At 38.5% G+C, this 22288-nt stretch overlaps 1 protein-coding gene across 4 annotated transcripts in view; it reads left to right on the forward strand.

Annotated features, from left to right (window-relative positions):
* Positions 1–22288, forward strand: part of SPPL3 (signal peptide peptidase like 3) — a 112888-nt gene that overhangs the window by 60561 nt on the left and 30039 nt on the right. For all 4 annotated transcript variants that reach the window (XM_067015771.1, XM_067015772.1, XM_067015774.1 and 1 more), the window contains one exon: positions 10686–10763. Coding sequence is in view for 1 of the 4 variants with exons in the window: in XM_059040562.2 (XP_058896545.1) it covers positions 10686–10763 (78 nt within the window). In the remaining 3 variants the exon portion in view is untranslated. The remainder of the gene's footprint in view (positions 1–10685; positions 10764–22288) is intronic.

Here is a 22288-nt window from a genome sequence, read left to right on the forward strand (position 1 = left end):
CCATTTTTAAAGTCTTTATTGAATTTATTACAACATTGCTTCTGTTCTATGTTTTGGTTTTTTGGCCGCGAGGCACGTGGGATCTTAGCTCCCCAACCAGGGATCGAACCCTCACCCCCTGCATTGGAAGGTGAAGTCTTAACCACTGGACCTCCAGGGAAGTCATAATATGTTCTTAATACATCAGCCAGTCATCCCTTTTCCCCCTACTTTTCTAAAAGTCAGATTTCTTAAGGTATGATTTACAAACAGTAAAATTCACTCTTTTTAGGAGTAGAGTTCTGTGAATTTTGACAACACACATAGTCTTGGACCATCATAGTCAAGAAATAGAACATTTCTGTTGCCCCCCAAAGTTCCCTTACGCCCTTTGTAATCATCCCTCCTCCCACCCCCAACCCCTGGCAGTTAGTCTCTTTTTTCTCCCTTTAGTTTTATCTTTCCTAGAATGTCATATAAATGGGATATATTTGAAGTGTTTTGAGTCTGCCTTCTATCTCTGAGCATAATGCATTTGAGATTCATTCATACATAGTGCATTGCTCAGTAGTTTATTGCTGAGTAGTTCTCCACTGTATAAAGGTACCAACAGTTTGTTTATCCTTTCACTAGTTGATGGACATTTGGATTGTTTCCAGTTTTTGGCAATTTTAGATAAAGCTGCTGTAAACATTCACATTTAGGATTTTGTGTGGATATATATTTTCATTTCTCTTGGGTCAATATGCTAACTTGTTTACCTTTATATGACACTGTCAAACTGATGCTAAAGTGACTGTACCATCTTGCTATAAATTAGGCACAGTGGCAGTGTCACTACTCTTGCGTTTTAGGGGCCATTATTAAGTAAAATAAGGGTTACTTGAATACAAGTACTATGACACCATGGTTTTTGATCTGATAACTGAGAAGGTTAAGTGACTAATGGAAGGGTAGGTATACAGAGTGGGTATCCTGGATGAAGAAATGATTCAAGTCCAGGCAGGACAGAGAAAGACAGTGCAGGATTTCATCACACTATTCAGAGCGATGTACAATTTAAAATGTATTAATTGTTTAATTTATGGAATTTTCCATTTAATATTTTCAGACTGCAGTTGACCATAGGTAGCAAACTGCGGAAAGTGAAACCGTGGATAAGGGGGTGACTACTATACTGTGACATGGTTTAGAGTGTGGCCTCTAGATCTGGAGACAGACTACCTGGGTTGTCATGCTAGCTCTTATTCCTCCTTTGAGCAAATTAGTTCATCTCTCTGTGCTTCAGTATCTTCCTCTTTAGAGCTGATAATAATAGTGCCTTTTTCAGAGGAATGTTGTGAAGATAAAATGAGTTAGATGTAAACAGCTAGTACAGTGTCTAAACACATAGTGAGAGCCCCGAGAGCATTAGCTGTTGTTACTGTTACTATAACAGCAGTTTTATTTCTTGGTTTCATAGGCCTTTCAGATAGGGCTTTGGACACTTTTTAATGAATTACTCACCTTTTAAAGGTTGTTCTCATGTTTAGTATTTATGGGACGCCAGGTAACATTTGTCTGAATGTTTGCAGCACCTGTGTGTAGAGGAAAATGGAAAGTTTTGGGGAATTTATATAGCCCAACCTTTTAAAACACCATAATTTAATCTCTGTTTGTAAACAGGAGTTTGACTCATACTAACCAACAGTTTTCTCTGAAAATATTCTCACAAGTGGCAGAAGTCTCCAACTGTAGAATAGAGTCCAGCATCCTTTATAGCTACCAACTAAAAGTAGTCTTTTCTTAGTGTGACTTTAAAATTTGGGCATTCATCTTATGAATGTCTCACTTTTTATCAAGATTAACTAGAAGATTCACAAGTAAAATCACCCAGGGCTTCTCATTATTGCTTAGGTTTCTAACAGTATATTTGTATTGGGGTTTTTCACCTCCTCTTGGAGTCCTGGACAGTAGTTATTTGATCTGAATCTTTTTAGAGGCGTGATAGTGGATTAATTCCAGCTAAAGACTTCAGTCATTAATTCTTTGTGTATATCTCTAGAAAAAAACAAGGGTATTAAATATTCTTGTTATTGCTTAGGACAGAAGAGCCCTCTTCAGACAGCGGAGTGTCTGCTTTTGGGAGATATTTAGCACAGAGTACTTTAGAGCTCTGGGCTCAAACTGTCTGGATTTGAATCCACACTTTGTCACCTACTGTGTTGTGAAGCTGGAGCTGGTGTGTTGAATTAAGAACATGTAGATTTTGACCTGATGGATGAGGGGGCACAAACCACCCACACAAAACACCCACATGCTGAGTTTCCTCAGCATCTGAGCTCCCACTTTGGGGAAGTGAAATCCACAGGGTCGTTCTGATGGAAGGTGCAGTTTCAATACCCCCACACCAAGGAAATAGTCATAAGATTTATTACTTACAGACCCAGAAGCAAGGGGATGCGGTGAGCCAGGGGAATGGCAGTCCTTCATCCCTGGGCACAAGCCAACAGAAGATAGAGCAGGGTAGCAAGCACCTAGTACTTCTAAGGTGATTGGGGTGGAGGTTACTAACTTAGGCCAGGTACCCTTGTGCAGTAACAATAATAAACAGCAAGGGTTGACATACTCTTTCCGTATAGGGTCAGATAGTAAATATTTTGAGCTTTGTGAGTCATATGGTCGCTGTCAAAGCTACATTTGACCCTTGAACAACATGGGGGTCCACTCGAACTGTGTGGGTCCACTTTATAAGGCAGATTTTTCTCAGTAGTAAGTACTACAGTATTACACGGTTCGTGGTTGGTTGAATTCACAGATACAGATGAACCTCGGATACAGAGGGCCAACTCTAAGCTGGCACCCCTAACCCCCATGTTGTTCAAGGGTTAACTGTTTTCATCTCTGCCAGTGAAGCTCTAGAGCAGCCATAGACAGCACCCGAATGAATGAACTTGGCTCTGTTTATTGGAATAGCAGTAGGTCATGGTTTGTCCACTCCTGGTGTGTGGCAACCTATAGCACTATATATAGGCTGGTGACTCCCTCCTCTAAGTTATAATAACAATCTTTTATTGAGTAGTGTGTCAAGTGCTGTATTAAATACTTTACACTATTATCCCCCTTCTGTAGATGAAGTTAACTGAAACAAGTGAGGTGAATCAACTTTTTTTTTTTTTTTGGCTGTGCAGCATGGCATGTAGGATCTTAATTCCCCAACCAGGAATCGAACCCGGGCCCTGGCAGTGAAAGCACAGAGTCCTAACCGCTGGTGCGTCAGGGAATTCCCTCAACTTTTTTTTTTTTTTTTCCTATAGTCATTGTGTTTTGTTTATGAAGAAATTTAAAAGAACAGCATGGAAAACTATTATAGGAAGAAGCAGGCTGAAGACCAATATATCACATAATCCCACTTTTATTAAAAAGGGGACTCATCATTTCACATTTCTTTATTATTTGAATTTTTAAAATAACACTAAATTTTTTAAAAATCGTGTTTAAGATCTGCACGTTAAGAAAAGGACAAAGAAGTGTTTGTGATTTCTGATTTGGCTATACTTTTCATTTATTTTTGACCAAATGCTAGAAGCTTGTTTTACAGTTAAATGTAACATCCCATCTATAGTAGAATTTTATTTCAGAGAGCCAAATTTAAAGATGAAGGTTTTCTAAAAGTTTAAAAGCACCAACATTGCAATTACATATGTATTTTAAGATTTAGTCACATCACATCAATTGATATCTTGATTCAGCACTAAATACTATTGCAGGTAAATATTGCTATTCTGATTAAAGATACAGCTTTTCACATAGGAAACAGCAGCAAACTTCCATACTTTAATTCATCAAAAGGCAGCTAAAAACAATTTAAGCAGCTACTATAACACACATCATATTTAAATTCCAGGTTCCCCAAATCCCATCCCATCCTCATTTGGAAAGCAACCCAATGTCTGCTCCTGAGCTTGCACCACGTAATCTCTTGTAGGAAGAAATGCAGTGTTTGCTTCATAGCTGCCTTGATTATACTGGGGACTTAGTCCATAGGTTAGCTTTTCGTTTTATTTATGGTTTCCTTTTCTGTGCAAAAGCTTATAAGTTTGATTAGGTCCCATAGCACTTTGTTTCTCTATTAAACATTACATTCTGCCGCCTTGTACAATGTGTCTTTACTAGATTGTAACCTTCTTAAATGACTGTCTTACTTTTTGTATCTGAAACATGGATTTAATTTTATTAAAATTTTATTTGATGAGACACCTATTCCATTACTATGCTTGGAATACATACTTGGTTTTTTTCCCTTAAAGTAAGAAAAAATGTGGAAGAGAATTATTGTGGACCTTAAGATAGACAATATTTTTGATAAACATACAAATTAAATTCTGTTTCAATATATTCCACCATGAAGAGAAAGATTGTAACATTCCTTAGGCCTGGAATATGTCATTTTCTGCATATTGTATTTGAAGCCAGATATTTTGCAAAGCACAAAAAAATTGTAGCTACCCTTGGTGTTTTGTGATGTGTTAGAATTGCATGTGAGAAAATACTAGCAGTTTTATATAGACAGGGCTTGTGGGGAAATGTATAAGGCAGCAGTTCTCAAATTGTGGCCTGTGGATCACTGGGCTTTACTCAGACCCTTTCAGGGAGTCTACAAGGTCAGACTATTTTCATAATGCTAATAAAGTTATTTGCCTTTTTCATTTTGACATTTTTTTCTTGCAGTGAAAAGCAGCGGCACATTTTAAAAAACCACTGCTGTGCTGCTGTAACATGACTCAACGCAGTGGCACCAAACTGAACTAATAATCATTGTATTCTTCACCACCATGCACACACTGCTTAAAAAAAAGAAAGGCAGTTTCACTTAGAGCAAAGCCGTGAAAATTGCTTTTATTAATCTCAATCCTTGAGCACACTTGTTTTTTTCTAATAAAATGCAGAGTTTCGCCCGATTAAAAAATGGGCAGAGGACCTTCTTTTCCAAAGAGGATATACAGATGGCCAACCGGCACATGAAAAATGCTCAGTGTCACTAATCATCAGGAAAATACAAATCAAAACCACAATGAGGTATCACTCACCCCTGTCAGAGTGGCTATCGTCAAAAAGACAAGAAATAACAAGAGTTGATGAGGATGTAGAGAAAAAGGAACCCTTGTGCACTGTCAGTGGGAATGTAAATTGATGCCGCCACTATGGAAAACAGTATGGAAGTTCCTCAAAAAATTAAAAATAGAACTGTCATATATTCCAGCAGTTCCACTTCTGGGTATTTATCTGAAGAAAACAAAAACACTAAGTCGAAAAGGTAATGCACCCTAATGTTCATTAGCACCATTGTTTACAATAGCCAAAACATGAAGTAACCTAAGTGCCCACTGACAGATGAATGGATAAAGAAGATGTGGGGGCATGTGTATGTATACATAGACACACACTGTGGAATATTACTCAGCCATTAAAAAGAATGAAATCTTGCCATTTGTGGGAACAAGGATGGACCTGCTGGGGGTGTTTTGCTTAGTAAAATAAGTCAGACAGAGGAAGACGAACACTGTATGTGGCATCTAAAAAACCAAACAAGCGAATGTAACAAACCAGAAACAGACACAGAGAACAAACTAGTGGTTACCACAGGGGAGAAAAGGGCAAAATAGGTGAAGGGAATTAAGACGTACAAACAGGCAGTTATAAATAAGTCACAGAGATGTATAGCAAAGGGAGTGTAGTCAATATTTTATAACTTTGTATGGTGTGTAGTCTATAAAAATACTGAATCACTGTGTTGTACACCTGAAACTAATATATTGTAAGTCAACTATACTTCAATTAAAATTTAAAAAGTTCTTATTAAGCACTTCTGCTATATAATAAAATACCATTGGTTTTCTTAAGAAAAAACACTTGTGCAGTCATTTAAAATGCTAGCTGAACTAGCTACTTTTTTCTTGGAACCTTCCGTTTTTACTTGAAGGATGACCAGTGGACAAACTATGGAGTTATTCACACTTGGGTGTGTGGCAGACAGTTTTTCAAAAATGAATGAAGTGAGCCTATTACTTTAAGGGGGGAAAAAGTTATTTTTGCCAGTGATAAAATTTGCATGAAAATAGGAATTTTGGAAATTTTGTGCCCATTATCATTAGCCTCAAGAGTGAAATTAACAGGGCTTCCCTGGCGGCGCAGTGGTTAAGAATCTGCCTGTCAATGCAGGGGGCGTGGGTTCGAGCCCTGGTGCAGGAAGATCCCACATGCTGCAGAGCAAATAAGCCCATGTGCCACAACTACTGAGCCTGCGCTCTGGAGCCCGTGAGCCACAACTGTCGAGCCCACGTGCCACAACTACTGAAGCCTGCATGCCCAGAGCCTGTGCTCTGCAACAAGAGAAGCCACCACAATGAGAAGACTGCACACTGCAACGAAGAGTAGCCCCCGCTCACCACAACTAGAGAAAGCCCACACACAGCAACGAAGACCCAATGCAGCCAAAAATACATAAAATGAAATTTTTTAAAAAGTGAAGTTAACAAATGTGGTTTTTCAGATATTGTGTAATGAAATGTAACAACATCTAGAAGAGCTGCATAACTCAGTGACCAGTGTCTTCCAGGTGACCAATGTGTGATGTTACAAAATCATCCATGGGTAAAAGAGCCATTCAACTATAATATAGTCCATGGGATTTTAATGTAATGTAGTTTTTTTTTTAATTCACTGATAAGGTTTCAGATTCCACACTGCAAGTAACCTTTAAGAAATTACCACTTGTTGAATTTTAGTGTAGTATCAAAGAAAAATATCCTCGGTTATCTGAAAAGGTTATTGAAATATTCCTCTCTTTTCCAGCTACACATCTGTGTAAGGCCAGATTTTTTTCCCCCCCAATAAAGTTCAACTAAAGTAACATATAGCAACAGATTGAATGCAGGAGCAATTATGAGAGAATCTGGCTATCTTCTGTTTAAGCCAGAAATTAAAGAGGTTTGCAAACACGTAAAAGGATGCCCCTCATCTAAATTTTTTGTTTTGGAAAATAGTTATCTTTCCTTTAAAAATGTAATTTATGTGATCGTGTAATGGTTTTATTATATTTAAATGAATTAGTAAGTAAGCATTTAAATTTTTTCTCACTTTTAATTTCTAGTATTGTAAATATCAATAGCTGTAACCCACAGGAACAAAAGCCCTCAGGGTCCTTGAGAGTATAGATGGTCTTAAGACCAAAAAGTTTGCCAAGTGCTATTCTAGGTCAGTGTGCAGGGTTGGAATAGTAGTTGCTTGGTTCGTTGGGTGGACAAGAATGCTTTCATTGTATAGCTGGGAGGCTGACACATAGAACACGTTATAGAACAGAACTCTCTGTGTCTCAGTTTGGCATGATTTTTAGCAGGATATGTGTCTAAGCACTTGCTGGTAAAGCAGCTAGAAATAGATGCTTGCCTGTAGAGCAGCTCCTAAAATCCAGCATGGTTCTAAAAATCTTAGGGTGTGAAATATAACCTTATATATGAGAGAACTTTCTGGTAGCTGTTTGTCTATTAAGACTTGGGGGAATGTAATTAAAGAATTAATGGTTTTCGTAATGACCATATAAAATGTTTCAACTCAGCAGCTGACCTATACTAATATATTATTTGGCAAAGTCTTCAAGTCTGTTTTTAGTGCATTTGGCTAACCTGCTTTCAGTGTGTCTCAAATGCATGTATGTAGTTTCTTTTTGCATTTCTGTAAGAATTCCTCTACTTCAGAGTATAGAGTTATTCCTCCTTTCTTTATCGTGAATCCAGCGTCTCTGGAAACAGTCACCTCAATGGGAGGGCCTGAGAGAGGATACATTTCTGTTGATGCTTGGGTAGAGTCTGAAATATAGGATACAGAGGGGCTGTAAAATAAGATTGCTGGCCTTTGATTTTAATCCATGTTCTGTATTTTACAATAAATTCTTTTTGTTAAAAGGCTTTTTGTAAAACTTCCATAATGGTAGTTTGAGTTGAAATATATGAAATTTCAAATAACACTGTGAAATAAATTATAACTTCTAATTATGTGATATTTGGTAGTTTGAAAAGTTGTTCAAACTTTTTAAAAAGTTTTACTGTAAATTATAAAATACAATGAACTATATTAGGAGTCAGTTTTAACCAGATTTTCTTGGTACAGATTTATTTGAAAAATAAACTAGTCCAGTATAGAAGAAACCATTAAATGAAACATCAGAACATTTTTTCTGAAACAATGCATTTTGCTCTGCAGTGGGTAGCATGCTTATCGCCAGAAAATGGAGATGAGAACTGGTAGTGCTAATCAGCCTCTTCGAAAGGTATTTAACGCACGGCCAAGACTGCACCTTGAAAAACAGATTGTGAGGAAAGTCAGTGACTAAGTATGGTTAGTCACACAGAGTAGAGCACAGCATAGAGAATCTGTGGAGGAGGAAGAGCTGGTTTAACCAAAATTCAACCCATCTTAAGTGATGTCTCTGGAGAGTCTCCATTGATTTGAGAGTTATAGCAAAAGAAATAAACAATAGTACCAAACCTTAAGACACTGAGTTTGGGAAGTTTAAATGTTTAATCTACCTTTTAGGGAATGGCAATACGTTTCAGAACATGAAGGGTACAGAAACGCTAGGTCATCTAAGTAAAACACCATCCCCCAAAAAGTGCCCCCCCTTTCATGTTTTATAGATCAGGAGTCTGAAAAACTTTTAAATTGCTTTTTAAAACGCCTATTGGCCCTTAATTATACGAAAAGCTGCTCAATCTCACTTTAATTCACTTTAAAATTCATTACATCAGAAAAGTAATTAACGCAAATGAAAACTAACTGTTGCTGGTAAGGGGTAGAGCAGTTTAAGTTCAGGCAGCATCTCATCTGATCCTGCTGCTCTTTAAAGACACTTCATCAGTTACCGTGCTATCCTGGGTTTTCTTCCTCTTTCTCTGTTTCATTTTGTTTTCTTTGCAGCTCCTCCTTCTTTCTGATCTTTAAATTTCTGAATTTTCAGGCTTTCATCCTGGGTCCTCTTCTCACCCATACCCGTGGCTTCAATTACCATGTGGAAGGTTATGAGCTCCCAATATGTATCCTTAGCTTAGAGCTGCTTCTGAACTCTAGACCCAGATAGCCAACTATTTCCTCAGCACATCCAAAACTTCAAATCTGCTCCTCCTGTTGCCTTTTTTTGCCAAATGGTATAGCCATCCACCAGCTGCTTAGCAGAAACCTGGGGATCCTCTCTTGACCTCATAAACAATCACCAAATCCTATTTTGTTGAGTCTTGTAACTCTCTCATTCATCTGCCCCCCTAAGGAAGCCCCCCCACCCCTACTTCTTAGGTGGAATCCACCTATTATACATTCTCAAGGTACCCTGTACTTGTTGAAAATTTATAACATTTTCAACAATTATAGTCACTTGCTTATGTTAACTTTTTGTTTTCATTGCTTTAGAACAAAATTTAATTTCTAAATTCCTTTAGAAAAGACATTCAGGGACAAGACGAACACAGTCTTGTTTTTTATTACATCCCTGGGGGCTAGCAGAGTGCCAGGCACAGAAGCATCATTAAATGTTTACTGAGCGGGCTTCCCTGGTGGCGCAGTGGTTGAGAGTCCGCCTGCCGATGCAGGGGACACAGTTTGTGCCCCGGTCCAGGAAGATCCCACATGCCACGGAGCAGCTAGGCCTGTGAGCCATGGCCGCTGAGCCTGCGCGTCCGGAGCCTGTGCTCCACAACGGGAGAGGTCACAGCAGTGAGAGGCCCGCGTACCGCAAAAAAAACAAAACAAAACAAAAATTGAGGGAAAAAAATGAAGAGAAATTTGTTTTAGGAAAATCCATAACATGAATGGATAGTGTGAACGGTGAATTCCTGAAGGCAGACTTGCAAACATTGGGAATTCCCTGGGACTCTGTGCTTCTACTGCAGGGGGCCTGGGTTCGATCCTTGGTCCAGAAACTAAGATCCCACAAGCGGACTGATGTGCCCCTCCCCCCACCCCACCCCCCAAAAAAGATCTCTGATAGTCAAGCCATAGAAGGGAGCTAAGGAATTGGCCGTAGGATTGAGAGAAGTAGGGTATTTGCGGAAGTGGAAGTTGTGAGACTTACTGACTGTCGTCACATGTGGGAAGTAAGTGAACAGGGTGTCGAGAATGCTGAGGGAATCATGATATCATTCCTCAAGACATTGGGGTATGAAGGGAAGAATAATGACTTTAGTTTTGGACCTGTTGACTTTAAAGAACCTTCTGTGGGACACCTAGATGGAGAGAACCGATAGGCAGTTATAAAAATAAAACTAGAATCCAGGAGAGAGACACAGGCTTTACTTCATCACTGAGCAAAACCAGTAAAATACTATTGATAATTAAAGTGTACAGAGTTGGTAGATGTTTTGGTACTTTTTAACTTGGGAGTGGAAGCACATATTGCCTATCATACGGAGATGGCATTTTTTACATTAATGTCATTTAACATCCTGTGAATGTTAACTAATAATAGCTGTGAATCTATACGTTTACTCTTTATGTTAAGCTAGCAGATCTGTGTTTTAATTATGTATTTTGTTAATGCTAATTTATACCTGTTTTCCTTCCTAAAGACAAAAATAAAACTTAGTGGGGTTTATAGAAATCCAGAAATCCATTAGACTGTAAACTCCATGAGGACTTGCTGCCATGTGATTAAAATTTTTTTCCTCTTATTTCTCTAGGGCCTATTCCCTGGTGGATTCCAGTCAAGTGTCTACATTTCTGATTTCCATTCTACTTATAGTCTATGGTAGTTTCAGGTAAGATGCTCTCAAAATGGGATTGATTTCTACTGGAAGTGGAAGAAGCGTTGCTCTAAAAATGTTGGCACCAAAACTTATTGCTTCTGTGAGGAAAAACATGACTTTGACAGGAATTAAGTTGAACAGGATAATTCTGATATTTATTCTTTGGTTGGCTTCTGTTAAAACACTTCTTGGTTTTGCTTATGGCTTTGGCATTTTAATGCAAACAAACAAAAACTAATTGCTTAAATTCTGGTTCTCAAAAAAAGGATTCACATAAATACACTCATTGAGAGGGTTAAGGAGAGTCCTTGACAGTGATTCTACAGAGTCTCAAAGGGGACATAAAGATTTTCTTAATTAAAGAAAAGGCACTGACCTACGTTGCGCCATATGAGACTTCTGATGGTCAAATTTTTGACCTACACAAATAATTTCATATGGTGGTTCAACCTACTTTTATGAGGATTGTGCACGGTAGCATTTACCAGGTATTCTCTCTGCCGACCTTCTCGAAGTTCCCATCCTAGCAAACAGCCATAGAAATACAAAGGAAAATCAGTAAGCTAGATACCCCCTTCTTTTCACTATTCTTACTTTAGAGGAAATTTGGTGGTTGTATAACTCATAGTTTCATGGCTGATACATTTAAAAATGAAGGCTGCCTGAGAAATTTTAAATTGAGAACTTGAAAGGGAGCAACAGTGATAAACGAAATAATCAGGCATAAGGATTTTGAACTATCCAATATTATATCTAGATTTTAATGGGTATTTGGTAAAATCATAAGACTTCCAGGCTTTATCTCAACACTGAGTAGGACAAGTAAAATACTGTTGATAATTCCAGTATCAGTTGATAAAAGTTTTAATCATTGAGACTTCAGCTGGGAGCCCTAGGTTCGTAACCGCTCTTAGGAAGCATTAGTCAAGCCAGGGCAATTTAGAACCTCATCAACATAATCGTGATATTTTTTATCTCTATCCTTTGGACAAATTTTTGGTTTTTTCTTTTTGAGTATATAATGTTTCAACATTTCAAAAGTCTTTATAATTTAAAAAAACCTTTAGACTCACAACTCTAATACTCCTTTCGTTAGCTCATATGACATTTTATTTGGCACATACTTACATACTGTGTACATTTTTATAGTTCAAATCATTTATATTCTGATATCTAACAAAAATATTTTTCATTATCATCTTCATGCTAATTTTTAGTAATTTGGTATTTCTTTGTATTACTGTCTTATTCCACTCTTTTTCGACATGTGAGTTGTTAAAGTGACCATCTTTTTTTTTTTTTTTTTTTTTTTTTTTGTGGTACGCGGGCCTCTCACTGTTGTGGCCTCTCCCATTGCGGAGCGCAGGCTCCAGACGCGCAGGCTCAGCGGCCATGGCTCACGGGCCCAGCCGCTCTGCGGCATGTGGGATCTTCCCGGACCGGGGCACGAACCTGTGTCCCCTGCATCGGCAGGCGGATTCTCAACCACTGCGCCACCAGGGAAGCCCGTGACCATCTTTTTATATATTCTTTTGCTCTGGCTGAAAAATATCCCTAAGATAAATATCCAGAAATTGAAAAACTTCTCCAAAGAGTATGAACTGGCTCTTACTACATATCGCCATGTTGTTTTCCAGAAGGGTTATACCAACTTAGAATTGGGCAAGTTTTAAACAAAATTTTATGTAATAAATGTACCATAGAATTATATTATGTGGATGGAAAGGATCTCTCTGGTATGTCTCCTTATTTTACAAATGAGGAAACCGAGGCCCAACAAGATGAGGTAACTTGCTAAAGATTATACAACTAGTTGGTAACAAAATCTGGGTGGGAACCCAGTTCTTAAGACTTGTGGTCCAATACTTTATGTCTTTTATACTTTAATAATGTACTTTCTGCAAAAAGTAAATCATGATGCCTTTAATTATACATTTAAATTTACCTCATTTTAAGTAAATTTGGAAGTATTTCCTCCACTTCTGTTTTCTGGAAAAGATTACATGAAATTGTGTTACTTCTTTTTTAAATATTTGATAGAAATCACTAGAGAAGCCATCTAAAGATGGAAGATTTGGGGGAGTTTGGCTTTGGTTTTTCCTGCTTTATTCATCTTTTTTTTTTTTAAGTATTGGTAAAGGCTTTGTGTGTGTGTGTGTGCAGTAAAGTATACATAACGTAAAATTTACTATTTTAACCCATTTCTAAGCATACAGTTCAGTAGCTGGTAAGGGCTTTTTAAAACACATGTTACTATCCATTTTTTATTTTTTACATTTATTTTATTACTTTTGGCTGCATTGGGTCTTCATTGCTGCACATGGGCTTTCTCTAGTTGCTGTAAGCAGGGGCTATACTTCGTTGTAGTGCACGGGCTTTTCACTGCGGTGGCTTCTCTTGTGGAGCACAGGCTCTAGGCATGTGGGCTTCAGTAGTTGCGGCATGCAGGCTCAGTAGTTGTGGCTCGTGAGCTCTGGAATGCATCCTCAGTAGTTGTGGCTCATGGGCTTCGTTGCTCTGCAGCATGTGGGATCTTCATGGACCAGGGCTCAAACCCATGTCCCCTTCCCCTGCATTGGCAGGAGGATTCTTTTTTTGAAGATGTTGGGGGTAGGAGTTAATTAATTATTGCTGTGTTGGGTCTTTGTTTCTGTGCGAGGGCTTTCTCTAGTTGCGGTGAGTGGGGGCCACTCTTTATCGTGGTGCGTGGGCCTCTCACTGTCGCGGCCTCTCTTGTTGCAGCGCACAGGCTCCAGACGCGCAGTCTCAGTAGTTGTGGCTCATGGGCCTAGTTGTTCCGCGGCATGTGGGATCCTCCCAGACCTCGAACCCGTGTCCCCTGCATTAGCAGGCAGATTCTCAACCACTGCACCACCAGAGAAGCCCTAGCAGGAGGATTCTTAACCACTGCACCACCAGGGAAGCCCACTATCTTTTTATTATAGCCATTCTAGTGCTAGGGTATGAAATATCTCATTGTGCTTTGATTGCATTTCCCTGATAACTGAGATCAGGTTGAAAGATGTTGAGCATCATTTAATGTACTTGTTAGGCATGTGTTTTTCTTCTTTGGTGAAATGCCTATTCAAATCTTAGCCCATTATAAAATTGGGTTGTCTTATACCAAATTGTAACAGTTCTTTAAATATTCTAGATCCAGGTTCTCTCTCAGTCACATGATTTGCAAATACTTTCTTCCAGTCTCTAGCTTGCCTTTTCATTTTCTTAACAGTGTCTTTCAAAGTGTAAACATATTTTATTTTGATTAAGTCCACCTTACCAACTTTTTGTCTTGTGGAGTATGCTTTTGGTGTTGTACCAGAGAACTCTTTGCCTTATCCATGAGCACAGTTTTTCTCCTATATTTTTACATTTTACATTTAAGTCTATAATTCATTTTGAGTTGATTTTTGTGAAATACAAATGAAGTACAAATCTAAATTTGTCTTTATGAATATGACTGTCCAGTTGTCCCAGCACCATTTGGTGAAAAGACGATCCTTCACCCATTGTCAAAAATCAGTTGTCCATAAGTGTAAAGATTTGTCACGGGACTCCCCATTTCTTTCTTTCTTTTTTTTTTTTAAATAAATTTATTTATTTTAGTTATTTATTTTTGGCTGTGTTGGGTCTCATTGCTGCACACAGGCTTTCTCTAGTTGCGGTGAGCGGGGGCTACTCTTTGTTGAGGTGCACAGGCTTCTTATTGTGGTGGCTTCTCTTGTTGAGGAGCATGGGCTCTAGGTGCATGGGCTTCAGTAGTTGTGGCTCGTGGGCTCTAGAGCGCAGGCTCAGTAGTTGTGGCACACAGGCTCAGTTGCTCCGTGGCATGTAGGATCTTCCCGGACCAGAGCTCGAACCCATGTCCCCTGCATTGGCAGGTGGATTCTTAACTACTGCGCCACCAGGGAAGTCCGATTGCTACAGCTTTTATAGTAAATGTGGAAATCTAGTAGTGTAAGTCCTACAACTCTGTTCTTTTTAAAAAGTGTTTGGCTATTATGGATCCTTTGTATTTCCATATTAAGTTTAGGTTCAGCTGGTCTGTTTCTACAGAAATTCTTCTGGGATTTTGATAGGTATTGTGTATCTATAGATCAGCTTGGGGAGAATTGCTATCTTAATAATATTGAGTCCTTCAATCCAGGGACCTGAAATGTCTCTCCATTTATTTAGATAATCTTTAATTTTTCTTAGTAATGTTTTGTAATTTTCAGTGTACAAGGTTTGCACCACTTCTGTTAAACTTATTCCTAAGTATTTTATTCTTTTCGATGTTATTGTTGATGGAATTTTTCCTTGATTTATTTTTAGATTTTTCATTGCTAAGTATATAGAACTATGAATGATTTTAAAATATTAACCTGGCATCCTGTAGCTTTGCTGAACTCATTTATTAGTGCTAGTAGTTTCTTGTGTATGGATTTCTTGGGGTTCCCTACATGCAGGATAATGCAGACTGCAAGTAAAGACAGCTTTGCTTCTTCCTTTCAAATCTGAATGCCTTTTATTTTATCTGTTAATTTCTAGGATAGTTAAAAGTATTCAACTGTGATTGGAATTTGTCTACTTTCCCTTATATTTTTGTTGATTCATTTTTAAAGTTATTTTATTAAGTACAAAAAGGTTTTATGATATTATATAAGTAGCACAAAAAATTCTCATATACTCTTTACCCAGATTCCTCAAATGTTAGCATTTTACCATTGCTTTCTGTCATTCTTTGTGTGTGATAAAGATGAGTACCTTTTTTTTTCTGGAAAAAAAAATCTGGACTGCCTTTAATCTTTCCTCCTCCTTTTCCTCCTCTTAATTTCTGTTTGTCAGTAGTGATGTTCCCTCTTCCATTTTCTATTTTAGTCATTTATGTCTTCATTTTTTTCTTTGTTTGTTTAGCTAAAGGTTTGTCAATTTTGTTCATCTTTTCAAAGAACCAACTTTTGATTTCATTGATTTTTCTTTTTCTTTTTTCTATTTTTACTTTTCATTGATTTCCACTCCAATCTATCATTTCCTTCTTTCGGCTTGCTTTGAGTTTATTTATGCTTCTTTTTCTAAATCCTTAAGGTAGAAGCTCAAGTTTCTGATTTGAAACCTTTCTTCTTCTTCTTCTTCTTTTTTTTTTTTGCGGTACACGGGCCTCTCACTGCTGTGGCCTCTCCCATTGCAGAGCACAGGCTCCGGATGCGCAGGCTCAGCAGCCATGGCTCACAGGCCCAGCCGCTCCACAGCATGTGAGATCCTCCCGGAACAAGGCACGAACCCGTGTCACCTGCATCGGCAGGTGGACTCTCAACCACTGAGCCACCAGGGAAGCCCACCTTTCTTCTTTTTTAACATAGGCATTTAAAGCTACAAATTTCCTTCTAAACACTGCTTTAACTGCAACCCATAAATTTTGTTATGTTGTATTTTCATTTCATTCAATTCAAGATATTTTTCCTGGTGATTTTTTTCTTTGACCTATGGGTTCTTTATAAGTGTGTTGCTTACTTTCCTAATAATTGGAATATGTCAAAATTCTCTCTGTTATTTAAAAGAATTTCAGCAGCCTCACTTCTGCTGTGCTCAGAGACATACTTTTTATGGCTTCAATCCTTATTTGTGACTTGTTTTATGGCCTAGCGTATGATGTGTCCTGGAGAATGTTCCACATGCAATTGGAAAAGTCAGCCTACAACAGAGTGTTGAGAGCAGGGAGTGATATTATCTGGTTTGTGTTTTAGAAAGGTTGGTCTGGGTTCTGTATGGGAAATAGATTGTTGAGTAAGACGGGGGGTGAAATAAGGGAAACCCGGGAAACTGCTGCTCTAGTATAGGCAAAAAATGATGGTGCTTTAACTAAGCTAATAATGGTGGAGTTGAGATATCAGTGGATTTAGGATGGAATTGCTGATGGAATGGATATAAGTGTGTGAGAGAGAAGAGTCAAGGGTGACTCCAAAGTTTATGGCCTGAAACAGCTGGACCCAGTGATGGTGCCATTTTTTTTTTTTTTTTTTTTTTTTTTTGGTATGCGGGCCTCTCACTGTTGTGGCCTCTCCCGTTGCGGAGCACAGGCTCCGGACGCGCAGGCCCAGCGGCCATGGCTCACGGGCTTAGGTGCTCCGCGGCATGTGGGATCTTCCCGGACCAGGGCACGAACCCGTGTCCCCTGCATCGGCAGGCGGACTCTCAACCACTGCGCCACCAGGGAAGCCCGATGGTGCCATTTTTGAGATGGGAAGCTTTGTAAGAAAAGCAGATTTTTCATGGAAACTTGATACACAGAGCAGACACAATTTGTTAAGAGACTGATATTGGTTCTAGTTTGGCTCTTCCCACTGTTTAATTTGGGACAAGTAACTTAACCTCTGTGAACCCATGTCTTGAAAGTTGTTATTTCATTAATTATGAGTACTATAGCTATTATGTATAACAATAGTGGCATAGTGTTAACTATATTCTGACTTGTAATGCATTCTCTCTTTAAGCTTTCCAGAGTGATTTGTAAGTGTATTGTTTTAGTAGTGCTTAACCAAATAGTTTTACAACAAATTTTCACATCTCTAAGTATTTAATAAACAAACCATACTGAAATTACTGTTTTGATAGGTCAAAACTTGTCAAATATTGTAGTTCAGCTGATAGTTTCTTTTTACTCATTGACCTGTGATCACATGGGGGCTTTTAGGAATGCCTCTTATCAAAAATATCTGTTTGTGGTAACAAAACGAAAATTGCAGTAGTCAGTGAGGTAAAACTGGTAGCAGGGTAATTTCCTTGATTCTTGCTTTAATGTAAACAAGGGATAGGTAGATGAAGAGCTGACCTGTTACTTATTTGGATGTGGATTCCTTGATGAAAATATCTTTTTCATCAAGGAATGAAGGGAGCTCTTCATTAAGACACAGCCAGTTGGGTACCCTAGGGTGCTGAATGATGCTTCCCAGTCTATCTTGCTCGCTGACTTCTACCATTTCTACCAGTTTAGATGCCTCTCAATTGTTGTGAGTGACTTCTCTTTCTTACTCTGAGGGGATTGGGTAGAGATGATAATTTTTATTGGCTATTATAATTTTTTTTACTTAGACCTTGACTATATTAAAGAAACCTGATGAAGAAAATAGCTAACATTTTACTGAACATTTATGTACCAAGTACAGTGCTAACTGCTTTACATAAAGTCTCATTAATCCTCACATCAATTCAACAGGATAGGTATTGTTATTCCCATTTTATAAATGAGGAAACTAGGGCCCAGAAATGTTAAGTAGCTTACCCAAGTAATAAGTGATGGAGCTGGGATTCAAACTCAAGCAGTACTTTACTGCTGCTGGCTATTGAGAACAATAATAAAATTTTAAATATGAAGCAAATAAATTGATCTGGTAGTAAAGTCAGAAGGAATGAGAAGCTTTCTTAAAAAAACCTTTTTGGTGATTTTTTTGGTTCTCAGACCTTATTGTGCATAAAAATCACCTGGGGAAGATTGTTCAGTAGGCTTAGGATGGGGGCCCAGCACCTCATTCAGGTGACCTACACAACACACTTTGATAAACTCTTACCTAACGCTAAGTTATTGGTTCTTCATTGCTGGTAGCATTTTATGGACCCATTCACTGATATGTTATTTACCTTTTACAGCTCTGTTGGCAAGTTCTCCTGAACTTCTCAGAGTTTCCCTTTTTGCTAAATCAAAAAAGTTTCCCCTCAATCCTCATCCTTGATAAGCCTTGATGGTTTACCACCACTTACTATTGCAAATTTCTCCTCCCTTGGCTTCCATGTTCCATTCCATATAGGACATGTACAAAAAAATGCTTCTTGAATTTGTTTAGCCCTGTCCCTATTGCCCCTCCAAATGCCCAGCCAAATATTAATATGTTCTTATCTCCTCTGATTTGGGACCATAAAAATATATTATTTGCTCATTTAAATTATTCCATTTTATTTGTTTAGAGCTGGGATGACATGGAGAAAATCATAAAATACAGGATAAAAGATTTGTGGATTATACTGGTTATTTACCCCCAGGCTTTCACATTTCAAAGTACAGAGGGGAAGACTGTGCCAAATAAAATGAGATTCTAAAGCCCAAAACAAATCCTTGATTTAGGAACCCTTAATGTTCACCATCCCTTGGCTGAGCTTTGCTAGCTGGACTTCCTATATTACTTAAAGATGACACCTGTCTCTCCTTAATCTTTCCAGCTGCTCAGGAAAAAAATAGCATAATTACTCATCTAATATGTATGTCCCCAAAGCCTTTGACAAATCACAGGAGAACATTAATGGGGGGGAGAGGGGAGGAGAAAGGGACTGTCCTGATGGGCATATGGACCCAAGAATCACAATGTGAGGATGGTTTAGAATTTCTTAGGCAGCTTATTACTGTCAGGACTCTTAAGTTCTGTCCCATCAGGAATCATAGACAAAAAAATAACAGGTTGGAAGTAGACGTAGGGACTTCCCTGGTGGCGCAGTGGTTAAGAATTTGCCTGCCAAGGCAGGGGACACGGGTTCGAGCCCTGGTCTGGGAAAATCCCACATGCCGCAGAGCAACTAAGCCTGTGCACCACAACTACTGAGCCTGCTCTCTAGAGCCTGGGAACCACAACTGCTGAGCCGGCGTGCCACAGCTACTGAAGCCCACGTGCCTAGAGCCCATGTTCTGCAAGAGAAACCACCACAATGAGAAGCCTGTGCACCGCAACGAAGAGTAGCCCTCCACGCCACAAGTAGAGAAAGCCCGCACGCAGCAACGAAGACCCAACGCAGCCAAAAATAAGTTAAATAAATTTTTAAAAAATGAAGTAGATGTAAAAGGAAATCAAAAGGAAGATACACTTTATGATCAATAGACAAATAGATAATATATAATTATAATACATATATCTCTGTATATGTGAAGTTGCTATATAAAGGAATAATGGAACTTTTATAGAGTAACTACTACCCTTTTTTTAAGGCAAGCAGCTACCTGTGCTTTCTTTAATGGTGAGGATAGTTTATTTGCTTATACCCAAACCTACTCTAGGAAGACAATGTCATCAGGTTAATAAGACCACAGAGATGGTAAGAAATGCACTTTATATAATTGTGTTGCCCTTCATACTAAATGCATGTAATTAAGTTACATCAGGTTAACCAAAATAAGTCTGACTATGGTTCACAAATGTCATGATGTGTTTATCACACACTGATGTGTGATATGCTTATCTTTTGGCTAGTTCTTTTTGCCCTCTCATAACCTGTCCTACTTTAAGAAAACATACAGAAATCTGAATTTATTAGATAATGTAGGGAATGGTTATATACATTATAATGTATATGGACAAGTTCCTTGATATATTTAACAGTTTTATCAGTTCCTTTTTCAATGTTCCATTTATTAAAAACCACCGTAACTTTTCTAGGAACACACATTTAGCGTAAAGCCAAGTTCAGCCATATAGTGTTTACCTTGACCAGGTGAATTCTCCCCTTCATTGTGCTTGCTTCCAAAACTGAAATGATCAAAAACCATGGTACTCTTAAATTAAAATATTAAAATAAAAAATTTCAATTTGTCTTTCTCCTCCAATATTCACAGTTGTGCTCCATTATCAGAATTCAAACAGATGAACAAATATAACTTTCAGTAAATGTGTTCTCAGCTCCATTTTGCTTCCTGCAGTTGTTTATTTTTGCTCTGCCCTATCCAAAAGGATTTCAGACCATTTATTAAGTTTTACAAGTTGTGGTGAGATAAGGTAAATTAAAATGGGGCCAAAGAAAAGTATGGGTGGGGACAAAGTAGAGCCAAAAATAAGTCTAAAAATGTATACCATATTGGCCAGCACCCTTACTACTGGTGGTCCATGGACACCACAGTAAGCTTTCTAGCAGCCAACTTTCAGAAGAAAGAAAGAAAAACTTTACAATGTCCTTGAATAAAAAGAACCCAGTTGTTCAGGTGAATTGCAGTTATTCTTGGTCTTAAGATCAGACAGACCTTTATCCCAAAGACCCTCAGAAAGAGGATGCAACATTGAACTTCATAGTATTCATAATAGGCATTCATTGTTTGTTGAATGAATTATAGTACCCTTCAATATAAGCTGGTAGCATTTTGTGAAAACAGATTTCAGCAAAAGCAATTTTGCCAAAACTGGGGAGACACAGCAACAGAAAGCTGTGGTCTAGATTGCTAGCTTACCGTGATCTAATGTTACACTGTACAATACCTGGAGAAATTAATGGGTTATTAATTCTTCAACTGATTGTTCCTGAATATTGATTTCTTGATAAATGTGGGCAGCGGTCCAGATATGTACTCTGTGGCTGGCTGAATACAGACCTCTTTGTCTTAACAGTTCTTATAGCACGTTTGCATTTTTATCACAACCAAGGAATGTAAAATGGCCTAACTATAAGCCCATATTTCCCCTTGTCCTCAGCAAGCAGTGAAAGTTCTCATGGGCCTAGGACTTTCTCAGAAAACCCTGTATAATTCAGTCTAGTACCTAAAGTTACTAATAGTTGATTTCCTAAAGTTCTGTTCCTTACAACTGAATTAGTTTTATTTTTTTTTATTTTTATTTTTTTTAACATCTTTATTGGAGTATAACTGCTTTACAATAGTGTGTTAGTTTTTCCTTTACAACAAAGTGAATCAGTTATACATATACATATGTTCCCATATCTCTTCCCTCTTGCATCACCCTCTCTCCCACCCTCCCTATCCCACCCCTCTAGGTGGTCACAAAGCACAGAGGTGATCTCCCTGTGCTATGTGGCAGCTTCCCACTAGCTATCTAATTTACATTTGGTAGTGTATATATGTCCCTGCCACTCTCCCACTTCATCACAGCCCACCCTTCCCCCTCCCCATATCCTCAAGTCCATGCTCTAGTAAGTCTGTGTTTTATTCCTGTCCTACCGCTAATCTCTTCATGACATTTTTTTCCCTTAGAGTCCATATATATGTGTTAGCATACGGTATTTGTTTTTCTCCTTCTGACTTACTTCACTCTGTATGACACACTCCAGGTCCATCCACCTCATTATAAATAACTCAGTTTCATTTCTTTTTATGGCTGAGTAATATTCCATTGTATATATGTGCCACATCTTCTTTATCCATTCATCTGTTGATGGACACTTAGGTTGCTTCCATGTCCTGGCTATTGTAAATAGAGCTGCAATGACAACTGAATTAGTTTTAGCCTGAAAAAAACTTGGAGCAAATATAACCAGATCTTTACCTCAGCCCCAATAAAACCTTATTAAAGCACTCACAGAATGTTAAACTACTTCCTGATGTTACTGTCTGTGATAAACTACTTGTTAAATGTACATCAAAGTGACCAAAAAAATGCACCCTGGGGTTTTTTGGTTTTTGGTTTTTGGGTTTTTTTGCGTTACACAGGCCTCTCACTGCCATGGCCTCTCCCGTTGCGGAGCACAGGCTCCAGACGCGCAGGCTCAGTGGCCATGGCTCACAGGCCCAGCCGCTCCGCGGCCTGTGGGATCTTCCTGGACCGAGGCATGAAGCCGTGTCCCCTGCATCAGGC

The sequence above is a fragment of the Kogia breviceps genome, chromosome 15 (assembly GCF_026419965.1).
Source record: "Kogia breviceps isolate mKogBre1 chromosome 15, mKogBre1 haplotype 1, whole genome shotgun sequence".
Taxonomy (NCBI): Eukaryota; Metazoa; Chordata; class Mammalia; order Artiodactyla; family Physeteridae; genus Kogia; species Kogia breviceps.